We start from the raw sequence: 21054 nt of genomic DNA on the forward strand, positions 1-21054 counted from the left end.
CGTCTGCGTGTTTGAGGCTGAACCTGTTGGTCTTCTACCAAGCTTCCATGGCGTTCCTCTTTTTCTGCGCTCATTCTTTCTGCCTGTCGCTTTCTCTTTCTTTCCTTAACCAGCCCCTCCACTGGATAAGTGCTCCTGAGATATCCCAGAAACCCCTGCAACTCCACTTGAACCCTTAATCAAAGGACTCCTCTGGGGTTGGCAGTAAATTCTTCAGGCAAATGTTTTTTGCACTCTCTCTGTCTTTCTTCCTCGCACTCTCTCTTTCTTCTGCACTCCCTTTTGGCTGCCTCCTCTCCGTTTTCTCCGCTCACATCTGGTGAGCAGTCCTTGTCTGCTTTTACTGTGGTGAGGTCATTTTCATCCTATGAGGAAAGTGAAACCTTATGAGTGGAACTGCCAGGGACATGCACAGCTAGGAGGGGTTGTTACAGGCCACTTTAGTGGGACTCCATTTTTTTATGCTGTTTTACCAATGTCTGTTAACAAGGCCATTCTTGGCTGTTCAGAAATGTAAGTTGTCTTCGTCCCAAATCTCAGTCCAAAAATCACATATATGCGCCACAGAGAACAAAAACCCCTCCTTGAGACATATGGAATGCTAATGAAATGCTTCATAAAAGAAACCCAGCAGTGCAGATTTTTTTAAACCAGATTAGCGCTTAAAAGATATTCAAATGCACTGCAAAAACATTTTTCACAAAAAAAAAAGATTATTGGTGGATGTTTTACAAGAAAATACAATTTCAGTCTCTTTACATAAAAATGTCATGTTTAATTCAATGTTACTTGCCTTTTCTTTGTATTTAATTGTGAAATTCACTGTGAAATGTGACATTTTTCAGTGTAGATATTCGGATAAATAGTCAGATATTCCAATAAATAAATAGACCAATGTCTGTTTACAAGGCTGTTCTTGGCTATTCTGAAATATAAGTTGTCTTCATCCATAATCTTTGTCAGAAAAAACACACATGTGCCACAGGAAAAAAACGGCTCTAGAGACATGTGAAATGAAAGAAACCCACCAGTGCGGATTTCGAAGTTTGAAGTAGGTTTTCATCGTGTTTTTTTTTTTTTTTTACCAGTTTTTCAAGGTCATTTATAACACTGTATTTTCATTGAAATTCCTGACAAGCCTTGGCCGCGTTTTGCTTGCAGAAGGCCTCACTGCAAAAACCTGAGACAGCTGTGGCCGCTGAAGTGTTCTGCATTCAGCAAGGAAACCAAGTGCTGCATATGCAGAAAGTGGGAGACATTTCCTGGAATGCAAACAACCTCCCTGTCTGATTTTTACTGAAAACGGGCCAAAGAGGTGTCTTTTGGAAGGATCACGTCTTTATTTAGATTCAGATTCAGACTGGTCTTTATGTATGATTTCCGCTCTTCTTGGCATCATCGGTCCAGTGTCTGTAATCTCTCTTTTCTTTCTTCCTCTCCTCCTTTTATCTCTCTCTCCTTCTCTTCCACCAGAGAATAGGAAGAAAATGTGCTGAAGCTGCATTTGTCCCTGCTGGCTGACACAAAAAGCAAATTTAGGACTCCCCTCCCTTCTTTCAATTAAAGCTTCTCATGAATATGGAGTTTTCTGTCCGTGGTGGAGAGAGAAGCCAAATGAGAGCTAGCCTGTAAAAATATGAAAGTGACTTAAGCTCAAACAGTTGAAGAATGTAGAAAGAAGATTAGGGATCAGCAGGCTGAGGGCACATGGTGTTGGTAATCATATTTATGCATATTAAAGCCCAAGGGGATTTTCAAGAATGCATGGAAATGCATGGATAATGAGTCTCTTTGGTTGCCTTCAGTCAGATGTTGCTGATTAAACTGGTCAAATGCTTGTATAAAACACTGTTTGATCAGAAAGAATTTGGCCTTTCTGTTGTCGTGCTAAGAAATATTTATACTTATCCCATTTATTTTGCTCTTTGAACATCTGATTTGTCTTAAAGGTAGACAGGAGGTCACCTCAGGGTGTTTTAGCTAATACACATTGCTTCAAAACAGACCCAACTGATGCCATTTGATGTCGTTGGGACGGTGTGAAAAGGAGTGGTCCGGTCTTCTTTGTTTTACAGCGGCCCTGTCAGCTTAATGAGGAGAGTATTAACCTTTTATCACGTCAAAAGCCCACAGTCCAAGCACCCCTAATGGCCCAGGAAGCCCCCGGCCGGGGTTGTAGGGAGGTCAGGTTGAATTACAGGACATAAACAACAACACAAGCAATTTCAGCTGAGGTAAGAGGGTGGGGCTGATGGCAGTTGTTGTTTTTTGAGGGGGTTGGGGGGTAGCTAATCTCATGAATTGATAACTAGCGGAGGAAACTATTGATTGATTGATTTTTTTTTTTCTTGCACTTGTAAACTCCCATTGACCTGGATATGTACAGTGAAAAAAGAATTTGAAGAAACTAGAGGATGGATGGATGGATGTAAAGCCTATTGGGAATGGATGTGGGCAATGAAAATGGATATACATATTGAAAATGGATTTTCAGAAATTCAGTTGAGTGGATATTCAAAAAGACACTCAGATAAATCCAATTAGTCAGATATTCAAATAGATATTGATAGACATAGATAGATATTCAGATAAATAGTCAGAAAGATATTTGAATATAGATAGATAGAGAGTGAATGTCAGTTCACCGGGGTCAACTGGTTTTACTGGAGTTGGAGACAAGTCCAGAGACAAGGGGTCCATGGGCACACAGACTCCCCCACCATCTGGCAGCCATAAAAGTGTTGGAAGTTGGAGTTTTAGGGGGTTTATGGCCTTGCAGGGTGAGACATGGCAAGACACTCTGGATGCCCCCGAGCTCCTCGGCTTCCTTCACAGCCCTCTATTCGGGTCAGAAGTTCATTGCCTTTCTCCCCTTTAAAATACCTTGGAGCTTTAGATGGTGGGAAGTGTTTTTTATGCAGGCATCTTTTGCATGCGTCTGGCCACGGAGAAAATTTTACAAGGCAGGACAGCAGACGTGATTCACACAGATGGCGAGAAGTTGGACCCTGGTGAGTCAACGAATGAGTTTTGTGTCGATATGCGTCATCATGTGCCTCATCAAGTCACTCTGAAACTTCAAACAGCCCCACTGGCACGGAACAGAATAATAAGACAAGTAATTAAAAACTTTCTTGGTCGCAATTCAAAATAACATTCAGATTCATGTATATTATGTTTCTACCATCAATTAAAAAGGTGAGGAAACAAAACAAACAATTGTGGAATTTTTTACTTATTTTCCACCGTCCTAAAATCTTACTTTGCATGCTTTGCTCATTGGGCTTTTCAGGTCTGATCAAGTCCAGATTCCTTTAGAAATTATATCCTCCACAGAGGCTGAACCAACTTTAACACCTTCTGCAGCTTGAGTAACAATGCGCTCTCATAAATATCAGTTAACAGAGAGAGACTAAATCAAACTGAGAGGGCGTAAAAACAAATGTGATCTTTCGGAATTCATTCGGAAGCACAATGACCTTCTTCCAACTTCTTGGCCTTGTTTTTGTTTCCTGTCTGAATTTCCATCTAGTGTATCTCAGCGTGGTTGAGTTTCTAGTCTCTTTATGGCCCCCCACTCGTTTCAGCATCCTCTTTGGAGGATGAAAAATGCTGACAGTGGAAGAGTAAAAACTGTGTTTGGCAGGCACGCCCTTGAAGGTTTCTGTGTCACTCAAGCCCATTGAATTTTTAATTATTTCCTGGCTGTGGTATTCTGCTCTACTTCACTAGGGCGCCTGGCTCCATGCTGTCTCACATCTCAGATGGTAGACACTGTGTTAGACATTTGCGGTTAAATCTGCTCAAATCCTTGGACGCCTACTGCAAGCAGGTGAGACCTTGGTTCAGAGAGGCTTTTTTAAAAGGATAGTGAACACAACAGTCGTTTACTTGTTCCAAACCTGTATGACTTTCTTTCTTCTACAGAAAACAAAAGAATATATTTTTTTAAATATGTATTATATTTAAATTTTTTTGGGGGGGGGGTTAACTACCCCTTTCCTGTAAGCTACTGTATCTCAAACAGTCCTTGAAAATGTTGCGATACCTTAAGCATGTTAGTGCACATGCGAAACTAAATTGCCTGTATTTACAGCGCCAGCAGTCTGCAGGAGACAGACGGCACTTCCCACTTCACTACGAATCCCGCACGCAGCTTTTGTCTCTCAGACTGATGCATTTAGCATTCAAATCCATCATTATTCCCTGCCCGGCAGACAGCAGTAATGTAATCTCTGTTGATTTACAGGCAGAAGTATACATCCCAACTCCCAACAGCTGGATCTGCTCTGTACCAGCGCTGTCTGATCATGCCTATTGGATTTGCTTCTTATAATTATCATAATAATGACTTCAAATGCATTTGACGCGAGGACCTCTGATTGCACTTGACAAGAGCTTCTCCAGGCTGGTGAGTTGCACATCAAAGAAGCGTTCGGACTCGGAGGGTGGTGCAGTTTGAGCATTTGGCCCGAGATTTATTGAGAGGCTCTTAACATATTTCAGGGCGTCTCTCCCTCACTTTTCCGTGTCATGTCGAGGTCTCCCGGGTTCCAAGAGAGGAAAAGAGTAATAAGAAAGTGAGCGAGAGCGGGAGATTTTGAATAAACGGCTGGAAATAATGATCTCTGTTCTGAGTTAGTGGTTACATCAACAGCAGTGATTCAGGGAGGAAAAATGTGGTTTATGTCTCTTTAAGTCTCTAGGCTGTCTGCAAAATGCATTAGTCCTGTGGAGCAGACACAGGCCAGGGCAGAGGGAGGAGCCCAGAGCTGCGGAGGGGGAGGGCTGGAGGATTGAACAGCCACAGTCTGGGCCTCTAGCCTCCTGGCTAGACTGCTGAAAGTTATTATTGAGTTCCTGAGCAGAGCCTCCCCTCCCTGCCATACTAGTGTCTGTTCACCCTGTGCTCTCGTTCTCTCAGACTCGCTGGGTGGGTATACGTGCGTGTGTTTACTGGCTGCCAGTTCACCATGGCCTTATACAGTAACGCAGCACACAATTTAGCATTTTTAACAGGAGTCTTCCAAACTATTAACAATTAACACTTCGCAATAAAGTTCAATTAGTTGAAGTTCATTTGGGATTATGCACTAATACTGTTATTGTTCATTTATAAATATACGAGTGTTAATGGTTAATTCATGTTTGATTCTACAACTTAATGTTAAAAATTATAAATTATAAACTAAACATTAACCTGGATTAATAAATGCTTTTTAAAAGTATTGATCATTGTTACTTCAGGATTCATAATGCAATGGCTAATGTTAACAAATTGAAACTTAGTGTAAAGTGTTACCAACTTAATTGAATGTGATCTTTATAATAATTATTACAATTACGTATTCATAAAATATTATGAAAAATAATTTACTAGGGCTGTCAATAAAAAAAACTAAGATTTAATAATGCTGAATAATTGTGATTTAGTATTTTTAAACGTTTATTTTTATTTTTATTTTCATTTTTTATTTCACCAGGAGAAAATCTCTTGCTATGATGAGTAGCCCGAATTTGCATTTACACATATACAACAAAAAACAATAATAAAACAAACATACAATCATGTTTGTTCATGATTTAAATAATGAAAGCTTAATTTTTGTGTCAAACTATAACATCACTTTACAATAAGGTCTCATTACTTAACATTAGTTAATGCAATAACTAACATTAAAGAACAATGAGCAAAACGTCACTTATTATTCTTTGTTAATAATTGTTAGTTCATGTTATCATTAAATAATGCTAACAGATACAGCTTTTGATTTTAATAATGTCGTAATAAATATTGTAATTAGTAAATAATCAACATTAATTAAGATTAATAAATGCATTAGAAGTGTTTTTCATTATTATTTGATGTTAACTAATGTAGTTAACTAATGTTAAAAAATGGAACCATAAAAGCTTATTTTTAATCTATTGTTTACAACACAGACTCAAACCATTGCTACCATATCTGTTATCTACCAATATTAGTTTTTTTAATTATTTATCGGTATTGTTCGAAATTGGATATTCAATTGTGCATTTTCATTCCCGTATTTTTACATTTAGATTAATCATTAATGCTCACTTAAAGTACATTTTTAGGAACACTAATTTAATAACACTGTTAGATGTAATATTTGGCATATCTCAAAATGAAAATCTATTTTTCATACTGTACATTATAATTTTGTGATAACTAAATTCACTTTCACAATTAACCATTAAAATGACTAATTTTAGTGTTTCTTAATTCAATTTATATATTGTTTCTATTGTATAGATTTCTAATACCTGATATGAATCTATTATCGGATATAATTTTACTATCGGTGCACGTGTATCGTGAACGTTGTAGCATATGGTCTTATAAGGTATAGAATGCGGTGCAAACGTATGAGAGGACACAGACAGACAAATGTCCCTCAGCTGTTAGTGGAAAGGCCACATAGGTCAGTGTGGATTGGTGCTGGGAGATTACATGCTAACCCCAGGCCGTCTTTTGAGGCAGGGCTCAGAACAGGAGCACCGGGCCCTAATCCCTCTGATCAGATCAGACTGAACAAATTAACGCACAGAGCAGTGTCACATCGGGAACATACACACAGCAGACTCAGGACACATTTATATAACACACTGGCCTTTATCTTCGTTGTCTCTCTTTTGTGTCAGATCTGAGCTGGCACTGACTCACCGGTAAGCTACTCTAACCGTCAGACATTTTGGCACAAGTTCAGAAAAGCCTGATTATCTGTAAAACAGCCACATCTCGGTTAAAAGGAAGCAACTTCACAGGATTTATGCGAGCGGAACGCTAGCAAAAGTACATGTTTAATGGATGTCAGGTGTGTAGGTCCATTTAACAAGTGTCCAGAAGACTGGGCAGACTAATGTTAGCCGCAGAAGCAGGGCTGGGAAAGGGTCTGGTCCGCGAACACCCTGGAGTGGAGATGGCGAATTGAGTATTTTGTTGTGTTCTGTTGGTTGAGTCAGAGCTGAGCTCAAGGTGTTATGCAGTTGCTATGGAGAAAAACATTGGCCCTTTCAGATTCAGAGGAGCGCTGTAAAATGAAAATGGTCCAGGAAAAAGAAGTTTCCAGGAATTTTCAAAGTTACAAAGCACATCAAGGGAGCAGAATAATGTAATACCTGCTGGCAAAAATTTAAAAAAAAAATCTATTGAGGTTGTTTTAGATCCTGGTCCCCAGTTTAGGATGCTGATGTCCCCCACCAGGTACATAATCTCAAAGCTAATATGCAATCCAAAACTGGTGTTTTCAGCAGGGATGCTTCTCTCATTCTGACAGGTTTGTAAAGTTAAAGTGGTAGTTCACCCAAAAATTAAAATTCTGTCATTATTTACTCACCCTAATGTCATTCCAAACCTGTATGACTTTCTGCTGGAAAGTTTAAGATATTTTCAGAAATGTTTTCAGTGGTCACCAAAACGGCTTTGTTACCAACATTCTTCAAAATATTTTCTTTTGTGTTCCTCAGAAGAAAGTCATACAGGTTTGGAATGACATGGGGGTGAGTAAATATGAATTTACTTAATTTTTGGGTGAACTATTCCTTTAAACCTTATTTTTTTGTGTAAGACTTAGTCAAATCTATATCTTTTGACCAGACATTCAAATAAAAAACTGACTATAACCAGACAAGTATCCCAGCTTTTATTTGAAGGAATTTTTTTTCCACCATTAGGTTTCTTGTCCTGAAAGAGTGCCCTTCTTTACTGCTTAATGGAAGAATGAGCCTCTCTGTTTCCCTATTAATCTCTTTATGTAATCATCTGCTTTATTAAACGGTACTACTTCATGGAAAAATGGAATAGGGATTTTTCCAAAATGCATGGTTTCCATGTAGAGATGTGACAGCTCTTCACACGGTGCTGTAATAATAGCTAATTCTAACCTTGTATGTCTTGTACTTTGGAAAAACGCTCAATTACGGAGTTTTGGGCACTCGGCGGTTAGCTCTTTTTCGCCCCTAATTCTGTTTTGTTTTTCCTTCTACCACGCAATTCTCTGTTTTTCCTCTTCTGTTGTTTCTAATGCTTCCTGTCAATCCACGACATCCATTAGCACTCCCACCTCCAGTTTGCCGCACTTGTATTTGTTTTGACAAATGCTGGAGGAACATTGGGCTTTCAAAGTGACTGTAAAAAGCAGAACAAACTAAAATAATCCATTCCCAGCCTTGGCCGTATACACCTTAATTATAGGGCCCACTCCCCTCTCTGCCTCGCTCGCAAATGCACGGGCCCTAAGAGCGTTTCACAGAAACTGCCATGTTTTCCATTTACCGTAGGCCTACTTGCGGTGATTAGCCGTAGTCTCAAATGGACATGCTATGAAAGGTCAAGTGATGGTCTCCCTCCTGGATGGGTGCACATTATTGTGCTAGCTCTTGGAGTTGCATGGAAGATGTCTGCTCCATCTTTACAACACCTCTGTGTTGTCGATCGCCAGCGTTTAGATGGCGTCAGGGGTTGAGAATGCCGAAATGTGGTTGGAAGCAGTAAATTTCAGATGGATTTATAGCCTCACTTGAGTCAATTGCCACCACGCTGCCCCTCCCCTGTCCCAGGGCAGACACAGTGAAGGTGCCGTGACATCATTGAGACCCTAAGCACTGACCGTAACTTCACCCTGCCAATTCTCAGCGGGAGCTTTTACAACTTCAGCAGCCTCTCCGTACCCTGAAACCTTCTGACCTCCCCTTGGCATTCACTCCCTCATCATCCTCCCAAATAAACCCACCACCGCACCTTATTTGGTGCAGGAGTCACAGTTATTGCCGTCAGTCCTCCATACACAACAAAGTATGAGCTTTCACGTGTTCTTCCAGCAGCATTCTGAAGGGCCTGGGTGTGTGAGGTTAGGTGTTGCTGTCGAAGGGAGTGATTGTATATTCAGTGTCTGACATACTGAAGCAGCTCCCTGACAAAATACATATGTGTGTCCTGTCCTATTTAACTGTCATGACTGATTGATCGCTGACTGGAAGCGTTACGTAAGTGAGTGCAAGCACTGGTTGCATTCCATGTATGTGGCGAATATTTCTCCGATTTACCTTTTAACATTTCTCAGACTTTTCTGGTCATTATTTTAAGTCCTTGTCTTTTTTCTCTTTTTTTTTGTAGGACTTTTTGCTTCATTAGACAGAGACTGTAGATCATGACAGGAAATTGGGAGAGACAGGGGAACATTAAACAGAATGTGTTGCAGGCTGGACTCAAACTTGTGTTGTCGGCATTAGCTCCAAGGCCTATTTGTTGATTTTAGGCTTTATTGGAGATTGTAGAGAATGACAATAAATCGGCTTGGAGATATAGGGGACTAGCCTGGCTAACGTCAGACCTCTTTCTCATTGAGACGTGGTCTGGGAACCACATGTTCATTTTCTCGTATTTGAGGCGTGGTTTACGAATGCCCAGAGCCGTTTATTGGACGCTACGAATGTCTATCAAATGCGCCTGTACGTAGCTCATTGCCAATCGTTTCAATTATACCAGATGACGTATGTAGAGCGACAGAAATTCGACGAGGAAGAAAACGAAATAAACTTGCGTTCTAAACTACTTAGAACCATGCTTAGAACACTATCTAAGGCTGCATCGAAAGGTAACTTTGCGTCTGCTGCCATGTTAGATCCATAGATATAAACAAACTGCTTCAGTGTGTCGCATAGACGTCGTCATCGTCTTTCTGCTCCCTCCCCGTTCTGTGATTGGTTCCCTCGCTGAGGCGAAAATCTAGTCCATGGAATCCAGGCTGCCTAGCAGCGTGAATAAAATCGCGCTGCGCACAAGGCAGCATGGGGAAACCCAGACTAATAGGGGACAGGATTTTTTTTTTAAATCTCTTATGCTTACAAAGCTGCATATATTTGATTAAAAATACAGTAAAAACAATAATATAGTGAAAGATTATTGAGATTTAAATTATTTGAATGTTTCAAAATGTAATTTCTTCCTTTGATGGCAAAGCTGAAATTTCAGTATCATTACTCCAGTCTTTAGTGTCACATGATCCTTCAGAAATCATTATAATATGCTGATTTGGTGCTAATGAAACATTTATTATTATCAATGTTGAAAACAGTTAATATTTTTTTCTAGGATTATTTGATGAATAGTTCAAAAGAACAGCATTTATTTGAAGTTGGATTTTTTTAAACACATGTTTTTTACTGTCACTTTTGATCAATTTAATGTCCCCTTGCTGAATAAAAGCATTAATTTCTTAAAAAATCGTACTGATCCCAAACTGTATTGTTTGTTGGCAGCATTAGCACCAGTACGTGCACCAGCTCTGACAGTGTCCTTATCTTAATTTACCCTCACTCTCAACGGTTTTGCTTCGGTTTCTGTGATTTCTTTGCATCAGGCAGGAGGTTTAGCTAGCTATTAGCGGAGACAGGAGGGGCTCTTCAGTGAGACACAGCTGCTAACAGAAGTCCACACTCTAACTGGAGGAACTAAAGCCCCATCTGCTCAGTCAATCACACAGGCACGAGAGCCAAAGCCAGCCAGCCATTCCACCCTCTGCGCACAGGGACAACTAGAAACTGCAGATAGAAAAGGGCGGGAATATCACCCTTTCACTTAGTGTTGGTTTAGGCAGGGCTTGTGGCCTTCTTTAAGCTCTTCCACCTGATATGTGATATTATGGCTCTCCTTATTTCGAGCCCCTTGTATTGGTGTGGCAAAGAGGTGATTCAGTGAGACTATAGCCTAATTGTCTTTCTGCACTTAACCTCCTGCGCAATAGCATTAGAACTAAAGCACACAGATTAGAATTTAGGCACGACCAGCACTCTGAAAATCTGACCGTCTGTACAAAGCAGTCAGGTGATCAATATGATATTTTTGTATTCTATATTATTGTATTCTTGTAGTCTATATTGTATTCTGTACTATTTCTTGTTTGCTGGATTTTCCGGACTATAAGTGACTTTTTTTATCATCTGAAACATGCTGCAAAATATTCCAAAGGGACTTGGTATAATGCAATTAACGTCAAGCATGCAAAATATAGGAAAAGTGCACACATTTGGATTAGTGCCAAATGAGAGAGTACGATTTTTGCACTTATCTGTTTGTTTGTTTTTCTCTCAACAATGCGATTTTGACATGTTGCAACTTGCAACTTGAGGTCAGGTGTGACTTATTTTCTGGAAAAAATACATCACATTTTTTAAAATCCCAAATTTTCTGTTTATTTCCATAATTAAATGTACAAAATCCCTGGTTTTAAATGGTTTGTCAATCCCACAAACAAACTGAAAACGTACTGATAGACAGATTAGCAGCACTGAGTAATAATCTTTAGTGGTGAGTGTCTAGAGTTTCTACAGACGTTTATTTACTGACGTTTTTCTTTTTCCCATCACCCCCTTAGGCTTCCTGGTTTGCATGTTTCCTGCATTATAGTGTTCTAAATGTGAAGAGAAGCAGAAAGACATTGTGTGAATGTGTGTGTGCCTTGTGGGGTGTTTTGTCTCTACCTCAGTGTAAGCATTACTCTCCACAGCATGCAGTTTAATCCATTTAAATACATAAATGCAATCCGTTTGATGAATATATCAAGAGAAATTTGGGTAGAACTGTATGAGTTTTGTGAATGCATTTTATTTGCAGTCTGGAGGTGGACTACTTATTGGAGGACTTAAGAGTCCGATGAGACTATACCCTTATGTGCCTGCTGGAATACACCATATTGAAGCAGATGGATTCCTCCATCGCTCTCAGAGCAGGATTACGCGTTACACCCCGCCTCTGCCTCAAAAGTCTGTTCCCTCTTCTGCTCAGACAGCAGCAAGACTCCAGTTTAAAGGCTATTAACACAATCCAATCAAGATTGGTTTTCCCTAAGGCTCTGTATCTAACTTCTGGAAAGGCTTCTGAAAAAGAATGGACTTGAAGGGAAACGTGATGGCATGGTTTTTCCTGTCACTTGAAAGCGGAAGAGCTGGGGACATTTTCAAATGGCACCGATCTGCCAGCTGACACCTGGTGACAACTGAGCTTAATATAAATTGCGAGACCCTCCAAAGCACTCTCACTTGCATTAGGACAGCTGGCATTGCCACCTTCTTTCTCTCTCACATACTCTTATATACACTTTTATCCTATACAGTCTTCAAGAAGCCCCCTCTAATTAGGGCACCGGTCTCCAGCACGTCTCAATAAAGCTCCCACCCAAGTGCGCTTCACCAGTTTTGCCCTTGACTTTGGCAGAGCACGGTGAAGCACACACAGATCTGGGGATTACATGCAGGATTTCCGTGGGGAGAAAGAAAAGCTGTAATAGGAAACTTGTTGTGCCTGGTTGCTGTGCACCACCACCGCTACAGTTCTTTCAGGAGCATGGCACATTATTGTGAGGATGTTAGTTGCCCGAGCAAGTTCAATAGAGCAGACCTATTTTTGTTTCACGATGACTGCAACTCCACTTGTTTGGCTTCCAGTTCCAAGTAATGGCAACAGAGACTTAGACCATGCACCTTCTCCCCGAACAAGCTGGATGGTGTGACACGACGAATGCAAGTGGAGGTTGATATTTGCTTCATTAGTCATTCCGAAATCAGAAGCAAACGTGGTCAGATGTTATCCAATCCGTTTTATGACAACATGCACCCATGGCTCTTGGATGGAGCAATGCATTCCAAACTGTTATACTAAATATATTTGCTTGGGACGTTTGCACATCTTGGACCATTTGCAAAAATGTAATTTTGCAAACCCTTTTAAAATCAGTATCAGCCCAGTAATTTCTCATTTTTTCCACACATTGAAAAAAACTAGGGGTGCATGATATATTGGTACCATATCAGCTACTGACAGATATATATATATTTTAAATTAATCTGTATTGATGTTGGAGACTGAAAGGGATAGTTCACCCAAAAATGAAAATTTTGTCATTACTTTATTTCATTGACTTTTATGCCCACCCAGGATATCTGCCAGCCCACCCCTTTTGCTTCCAAGAACCAAGCCTGTTTTTAGTCTTATTTTTAAATTTATTTAGACAAAGTAGTGTATGATTTTAATATCTGCCATTTATTGTTTATCCGCCATAACAAGAATAATGAATTTGATTAAAACCAACGGTTATGTTGACGCAGATATGCACGTTTCATCCATGTATGTTTGCCGTAAAGCGCTCCTTTATAACATGCCTTCAAAGAAATCCTACACAATAGGCAGTTGAAAGGACATAGGATTGAATGGCCACTTTAAGAGTAAGCCGTACTTGGCCTTCAAGTATACATTCCTGCTGCTTTGTGTTTCCTCTGTGGTCCTGCTCCTCGAACCCGCCCACTCACATTCAGGAACCAGACGCTCCGAGTTCCCACAGGGCCATCAGCCAAAGCAAACTACAGAGAGGAAATGTGGCCCTCACTCACTCACTCTTTCAATCACTCACTCATGTGCTCCATCAGTAATGGAGCCTGTGTTAGCGCTTTTTTAATTTGCTCAACAAGAATATACAGTATGTTACATTTGACGTTACATAAATATTTAATCTGTATTCATGCTGTAGTGTAATTCTTAGTGCTTTGCAATAACCTAATTTAGAATTCTTCAAAATTTTATAATAAATCCAGATGGCTTCTTTTAAGGTTTATTAGACTGTTGGTTTGAGTCCAGATGTTGTACATGTCCTAATCTGCAGCCACACAAACACAATCTCCATGATGTGTTTGTGTGGTTTCGCCAAGCTGTTTGAGACCGTCTGCCCTGCATGTGTGTCACGAGGCCACGCTTTTGATGTGGTGGTGAGTGAGGGCCATGTCACGGCTGCCCTGCATTTCAGATCAGCGGACGTTGCATCAGCGGCTCCCTTGTGGTGTCTGGGAGGGTGCACAGTCAAAGACTATTATGTCTGGGACGCCCTGGTCTTCCTGGAACTCCAGACCTCAGGGAAGGAACAAACGCAGACAGACGCTCTTTGTTGGGTCTGCAGTGGTTGTTCAACGCTTGAGTCATGTTTTGACTTTACCCATCCGCATTTTTTGAAGGGGAAAAAAAAACAGTGCTTTCCTTTGCGCAAGGCAGGCAGGTCTCCAGACTTAGGAAGGAGGGAGGAACTGTTAATTATTGTTTGATTATGGTTATTTTCAGCATGTCACCCACCACAATTTACTTGCAAAAGTTTCCGAAATACTCAACATTATAATTTGATATCACTATACTCAAAAATGACCAAACAAATTTTTTAAATATATATATACATATTTTATATTTGAATTCGAATACCTTTCATCACAGAAAAACTGATATAAATGTGTCTTTAATTTAAAGGGTTAGTTAGATCTTTTTGATGAAATCTGAGAGCTTTCTGTCTGTCCATAGACCGCTATGCAACTACCACTTTGCCGAATTTAGGTTTATATTCACATGTAAACATTAATTAATTCACACATCACTTGTGGTAAAAGCACGTTTGCTTGATGTGAGAGAACCAATGAGGTTTGGAGTTGGAGAAATTCAGAAATTTACAGAGTTACGCAGCACGTTTGATCTTCCGTAAGAACCAAGGAGTTTTTTTTATCATGCATCAAGCAGGTTTGGTTGAGATTGTGTTTGTGTTTGCTGATCAGTGATTTATAATATGTGAATGAAAGCCTTAATTAAATGTTTACCATATAAAGCGATCAAGTCTCTTCAGAAAATTTGGACTAAACTGCTCAATTCATGTGGATTAGTTTTGCGATCTCTTTATGAACTTTTTAAAGTGTCAAAGTGGTAGTTGCGTAGCTGTCAAATGAGGGACAGAAAGCTCTCAGATTTCATCAAAAAGATCTTCATCTGTGTTCCGAAGATGAATGAAAGTCTTACGGTTTGGAACATGAGGGTGAGTAATTAATGACAGAATTTTCATCCCTTTAAGTACCAGTTCATGGTTCAATTCGAATCAAATCAGACACAACTGAAAAACGATTTGCCGTTCGGTAAGGAAGTCAGTTGCGACGGCTTTAAACAATTTGACAGTAGGCTAGCCTAATGTCTTTTTTCAAATTGCTAATTTGCAAGTTCGAGTGTTTTGTGAATTTATTTTCCCCTTTCCCTGTTGCTGTTTAAAATATTGTAGCAATTTTTGTTCCATTTAAAATCATTTTAATCGGTCTAAGCCCTGTCAGGTGGATTTCAAAGGGAAATGTGGTGATAGGTTAGGCTACTATGCCGTGGTAGATGTTATAAGTGGCGAAAAAAATATTCTTTACACTCTAAGGTATATTTTTTATACTAATTCTATATTAGAAGATATACGTCCTCTATCGTTCTATTCCCATTTAAATATTTCAGAAAGTGTATTGAATCGGTAAGAGGCTGCTCTTAAAGCCGCTACACTCATCCTGAAGAGTCCTTGATCACCAATTGGTCCGCGCTATTCAACTCTGCGCTCTCAGAAAATACGTGTGTGCTTTGTGTATTCCTTGCGTGTGTGTGTTTCTCGGCTCCAAGGCCCACGTTACCGACCGTAAAGTCATCACTGAAGCTGGACGTGGAGGCAAGTGTGTATTAGCATGAGTCAGATCCGCATTGAAAGAACCCTCCAAACAGCCATGGTCACATAACGCGTGCTCCCACGCCTTGTGATAACAGGTTTGTTATTATAGTTCGCTACTTAAGATCGGCACAGTGAGCGTGTGAATACACAGTGATTATAATAGAACTACAATATTCCTTTTTTTTTTTTACTACAAGATTCCTGTCAGCACCCTATGATGAGACAAATCCAGCGCTGCATCTCCCCCTTGTGTCCCATTATAGTCAACGACTCTTTAGTCTCTGACCTCGTTTATCCAGTCATAATTCCAACCCAGGTGGTGTTTTTCAGCCAAAAGCATCCCGTTTCTTACTCATTGTGAACCATTTTTCTATCAGCACCTCTTCATAACTTTATCCTCTGCTAACTTTCACACTGACTCTGGTTGTCAGGATGCTCAGGTTACGGGGGTGTTTTAAATTCCTGAACTTGAGTCATAAAGACACAGGTTTGGGCAGGTCGTTGGTACGGCAAAGGTAAACACATCCTCTATCGACATGCTGAAACCTGAGGGCAAAGGAGAGGGATTTCTTACGGTCATACTCTCTTTTTTCAAGAAGCCTTTTTAGTTGAATGAATGCCTGTAGTGTTTGGTTTTTATTTGTACTGATTCTAAATTTACCCTGATTTCTCTCAGATATTTGCTGAGAGCTGTAAGTCTGTTTGACACCTACATGGTCAAAGCTCTACCTCAGCGCTGGAGTCTTGCCTTCACAGTGTTTTATATCCTCTCATAGAGTGTGTGTGTTTTTTTGTTACAGGCGTACAGTCCCATTCCCTCCAAAAAGTCCAAACATGACCGCTCTAGATCCCCATCAGTGGATAAAGAGAAGCAAGCTGATTGGCTACAGTCTCTGGCTGCATCTGCTAATAAGGTAGATTTGCATTGGCTTGTTTCCTTTATGAAAAACAAGTCGTGATTCATATTTTGTGGTTTCAAAGCTATGATTTAATTCGTTTAAAACAATCAATTTCATATATTTCTTTTATTTAGTTGTTTTGTTTGGTCAATTTTCACACTTGTTTTCATTTTCACACTCTGAGTCTGAGCATAGTTGAACCAACCCATTGCTGTATAGACCTCCGGATTATGAGTTAAATGAAAAGTTACTCTTCGAAATTATCAGCATTTATTATTTTGGCTATTTTATCTAGGCATCATAGATATTGAAGTTAGGGATGCTAATATTAAAATTCTTTACTATTTTATCTAAATAAATTAAAAACAAATGCGCAGTAAAAACGAAACAATTAAATCAATACGGATGAATTGTCTATATTGGTCAATAGCTGATAATATGATACTTCTTGCGTCCCTAATTAAACGGTCTTATTTTTCTCTGTTTAGGATCTTAAGCAGCTCCAGTTCAAGCAGAGACCTTCAGCCTTCAGGCCCTGGTCTCCCAGAATTCCCTCTGCTGAGCGAGAGACACCTAGCCACAATTATGAGAGGTGCGCACATGTAAACTTTCTGTGATTATACCATTATAGCATTAATATAGCCATAAGTAGTTTATTCATCATCTCCAATGCATCAATACATTGCTTTGATTGAGACATTAAATGAATGTCTCCTTTTCCTGTGATTTTCAGACCACTTACTAAAGGACAAGACAGCCTGGCAGTTCCAAATGTATCTCTGCCCATTGCCACATTTAAAAATAATGAGCAGCCACCGCACTGTTTCTCTCACCCCACCGAGACCCACAACACAAGCAAGACAGAGAGCTCCAGGCCAAGAAAGAGGTGGCCATCTGCAGAGAGACAATCACAGCCAGTGACCAAAGCCTCTCTGCCCACTCCAGTAGTCAGACAGCGACCTCAGGAGAACGAGGACTCAGACGCAGAAATCGAGGTTGACAACTGTGGGGAAGGTAGGATGTGGAAAAAGAGGATTATCAGTTAAATACATGTTGTGAAAACAATTGATACATCCATGTTTAGTAGATAGTACACTAATATGATACATGTAAACTGATTAAAGCTCAAAAGAGAGTATTTTAGCAACACCATTTAGATTGAGAACGAAATAAATATTGCACTTTTATTTCACTGCTGTATTATTCTGTCATTCCAGGTACTGTCTCCTGTTCATTGATGTCCCCTCCATTTACAAATGGCATTGGAGCGATGAACCTCAGCGCTCCCAGTACTGCAGAGGTGCATGATGGGAGGGCGAGACTAGGGGCGAGCCCTTGCTCTGAGCTGGAAGTCCTCAAGCAGACGCTCTGCAGTGACCTGAGCTCTAAGGAGGCCAGAGAGAAGTTCCTCCAGGAGATCATCCGCATGAGAGTGAAGCAAGAGGACAAGCTAGCCGCCGCTCTGCAAGCCAAACGCAGCCTTCAGCAGGTACTTACTGCGAGCTCCGAAAGTCTGGAAAACTGCCACTCAGAATATCATTTCAACCTGGAAATCAACAAAGGTTTAAGTTTGTTTTTTCAAACCAAACATTAGACATTTAACGACATTAAATAAAGGACAAAATATTCATTTCAAATGTTTAAATACTAAAAATAAAAATAATATTTTTAGAATAGTTTTGAATATTCTGAATTTAGAATAGTCAGTGTAGTTGTCAACTAAAACTATTGAAAATAGTTCTTGGTAATTTAAATAATTCTAAAATAAAATAAAATATAAATATTAGATGAAAAACACAAACTTAAAAAACGTTAAAAAAAATTGAAATGTTGCCTTGGCCATTAACTGAAATAAATCAATAAAAAATTTAAGCTAAAGAGACATTTTAAAACTAATAAAAATAACAAAATTACTAAAATCTTAACTAAAATTAAAATACTATAAAATAGTACATACATACATACTACAATAATACGGCTCTGCACTATTTCTAGGTCGCTAATCAAATAAGTAAATTTGTATAGCGAATTGCTTTGTAAAAATGTGTGCTATTCTTCAACAATATTGCCTGTCGTTCACAGGAGCTGGAGTTTGTCAGGGTGACTAAGAAGGGCAGGCTGAGGGAAGCCATCGAGGCCAAGCGGAACCTGAGGAAGGAGATTGAGCGCCTCCGTGTGGAGTGTGAGAAGAAGGTGCGAGACGCCAACGAGTCCTGCGGCAGGCTGAAGAGGGAGCTGGACAGAGAGAGACAGCTCCGGGTGTGCGATAAGGGCTGCGAGGCAGGACGTTTGAGGGCCAAGTATTCCTCACAGGTGAGATTCGGGACATCCTGTTGGTATATTTTAGCACAGAAGATACATTTACACTGTATTTTTAATGTTTGCTTTTGATGTTTAGAGAGCAGGGTGAGTTAAAACGGAAGCATTTTCACACTTTTGGACACCACTGTGAATAATAAAGTATAATGACAGCAGATAGGATGTGCACAGAATTTGCTCTGGAAAATGACTTCCAACATCTCTTTTTCTCTCCATCAGATTGAAGATCTGCAGATGAAGCTCCAGCAAGCAGAAGTGGACCGTGAGCAGTTAAGAGAGGACCTGCTGAAGGAGCGGGACGCCCGGCAGAACCTGGAGAGGGTCGTCAAAGAGCTTCAGGAACAGCTGGGCCACAAAGCAGAGACGGAGGGACACGCCATCGCAAACACACAACCGACTGAGGGAGAGAAGAAAGAAATGAGAGCTGAAGATGTATCTTAAACATTTAGAGTAATGTGTTCAATGCATGGCTGAGGATGAAGACTTTGATTTGAGGACGAGTAGAGGACGCCTCTAAAGCCAACGTATTCATGAAAAAAAGTTCTGGATCACAGGAAAATGGTCATGATTAACAATCATATTACAGTGTGCGTTTACCAAAACCAATGGAAACTGTAACCATAAATCATGAACTCAAGTAACTGGAAAGAAGTTCGATGGGAAGGACGTTCAGAGACGGTGGCATCGCGTGTAACTGACTCGCCTTCAGTTAGCTTCTTTAAGCTAATCTAAGGAATTTATTTTGTTATAAGCTATTTAAATTTTTTGCAAAGATACTTGAAAAATATTTGGGAAACAAATGTGTTTTCTATTCACATTACATTGACAGTAGCAGGTGAACAACCTGTTAGTGCCGCTGATACTCTGTAAACTAGAAAGTGTTACAAGCCAGAATTATACTTGCTACACAGGTGTTGTCATTACAAGGTTTTGCTCGCTTTTGTTTCACCTTTTTTTCGCTGTTGTATCGAAATAGTTTGCATGAGCGACAGTGCTATGGTGCGGCAAAGCTTTATTATAAACATACATTCAGATGAGCTTTTTATCTTTGTATTTTTAATTACCATGTACTTAAAACCCTATAGTATTGGTAATGATCAATATGGGCTGAATCCTACCATCTGTCCTAAACTACAATATCAAGTATTATACTTTAATTACCAGTTTTCGCTATTTTTAACAGTCCAGACGAGGGCATGACATTGATCACTCCATGCTCCATTTGATGGTGAAATGAATGTTTTTTGTTCAGAATCAGAATTATACTCGCGTGACAAATATCCATTTTTAGTCACTGGTTTAAGGTAAAAATTAATAAATAAAAATGCTGTTAATGAAAATAACATTTCTACTTATATAGAAAACAAGGATATATATATTTTTTTACTTTCTACCAAAAAAAATTTGCACTTTTAAGAAAAGATAGTTGTATTGTCTATTTGAAGCCCTCTGTTTTTTCAGATCTCGGACATCAAGTATTGAATAAAAAAGTTTTCATACATTTGTTACAGATGTGAATACCACTTAAACATTAAAAAAACTATGTAAATATGATAGCTTGCTTTACACTTCACTCTAAATGCTTTTGCTCCAAACCAATAGACTGTATGTATGAAATAATGTAACACGAAAGTAAATTTCTCCTATCATATTTTCAACTAGAGGGCATTTACTGTATAAAATCCTTATGTAATAATATTAACAAAAATCTTAGATCATTATATTTCTGAATAATTTCAGTCCCTTTGGAAATCACTTTATATAATTACCAAAGCAAAGTTTCACATTCTGAGAATTCTGGTTGATAAATCAGAAATGTGACTGATGAACTGTAAAGAGTATTTGCTGAATTTATAAAAAAAAAATATTTTATCTCCATTACCCCTGTCTTGAATAAACCTGCAGTAATACATATTCTAACCTCTCCATCGCTCTATTTATTCTGGGTACATTTTTACTTCCCCTTCTATATAACGAGATCCGTATGCTTGCCTATGTCAGTTTTTAACCTCTTGATGTTTTTATGCGTCACACTTGAGATATGCATTGTGTGCAGGGTCTTGTCATAGTTTTGGTTTTGATGTGGGTCATTTTTTTTACTTGTTTTAATGTTCCCCCACGAATAATAACATCATTAAACAGAATCAACCATTCGTCTTGTGTTTTCTGATATTCTTTGCTACATTCAGTAATTAGGATTATATCAATTTAAAGCTACTATAGAGCCCAGATTTGATAGATTAGAGGCATTTTAAAATGGGTTTTTTTATTTTTTATTTTTAGGAAAAAATTTGAAGATTTTACCCTGGTTCATAAGA

The 21054-nt window shown here is 39.3% G+C and overlaps 1 protein-coding gene across 1 annotated transcript in view; it reads left to right on the forward strand.

The window, feature by feature from the left end:
• skib (v-ski avian sarcoma viral oncogene homolog b) overlaps positions 1 to 20889 on the forward strand; it is a 32010-nt gene extending 11121 nt beyond the window's left edge. Inside the window, exons 2-7 of the mRNA XM_082155175.1 lie at positions 16319 to 16432; positions 16906 to 17009; positions 17151 to 17431; positions 17635 to 17906; positions 18500 to 18730; positions 18956 to 20889. Of these exons, the coding sequence (XP_082011301.1) occupies positions 16319 to 16432; positions 16906 to 17009; positions 17151 to 17431; positions 17635 to 17906; positions 18500 to 18730; positions 18956 to 19177 (1224 nt within the window). The 3' untranslated portion in view covers positions 19178 to 20889. The remainder of the gene's footprint in view (positions 1 to 16318; positions 16433 to 16905; positions 17010 to 17150; positions 17432 to 17634; positions 17907 to 18499; positions 18731 to 18955) is intronic.
• Positions 20890 to 21054: the final 165 nt, after the last annotated feature.

The sequence above is a fragment of the Leuciscus leuciscus genome, assembly GCF_965113295.1.
Source record: "Leuciscus leuciscus genome assembly, chromosome: 23".
Classification (NCBI taxonomy): Eukaryota; Metazoa; Chordata; class Actinopteri; order Cypriniformes; family Leuciscidae; genus Leuciscus; species Leuciscus leuciscus.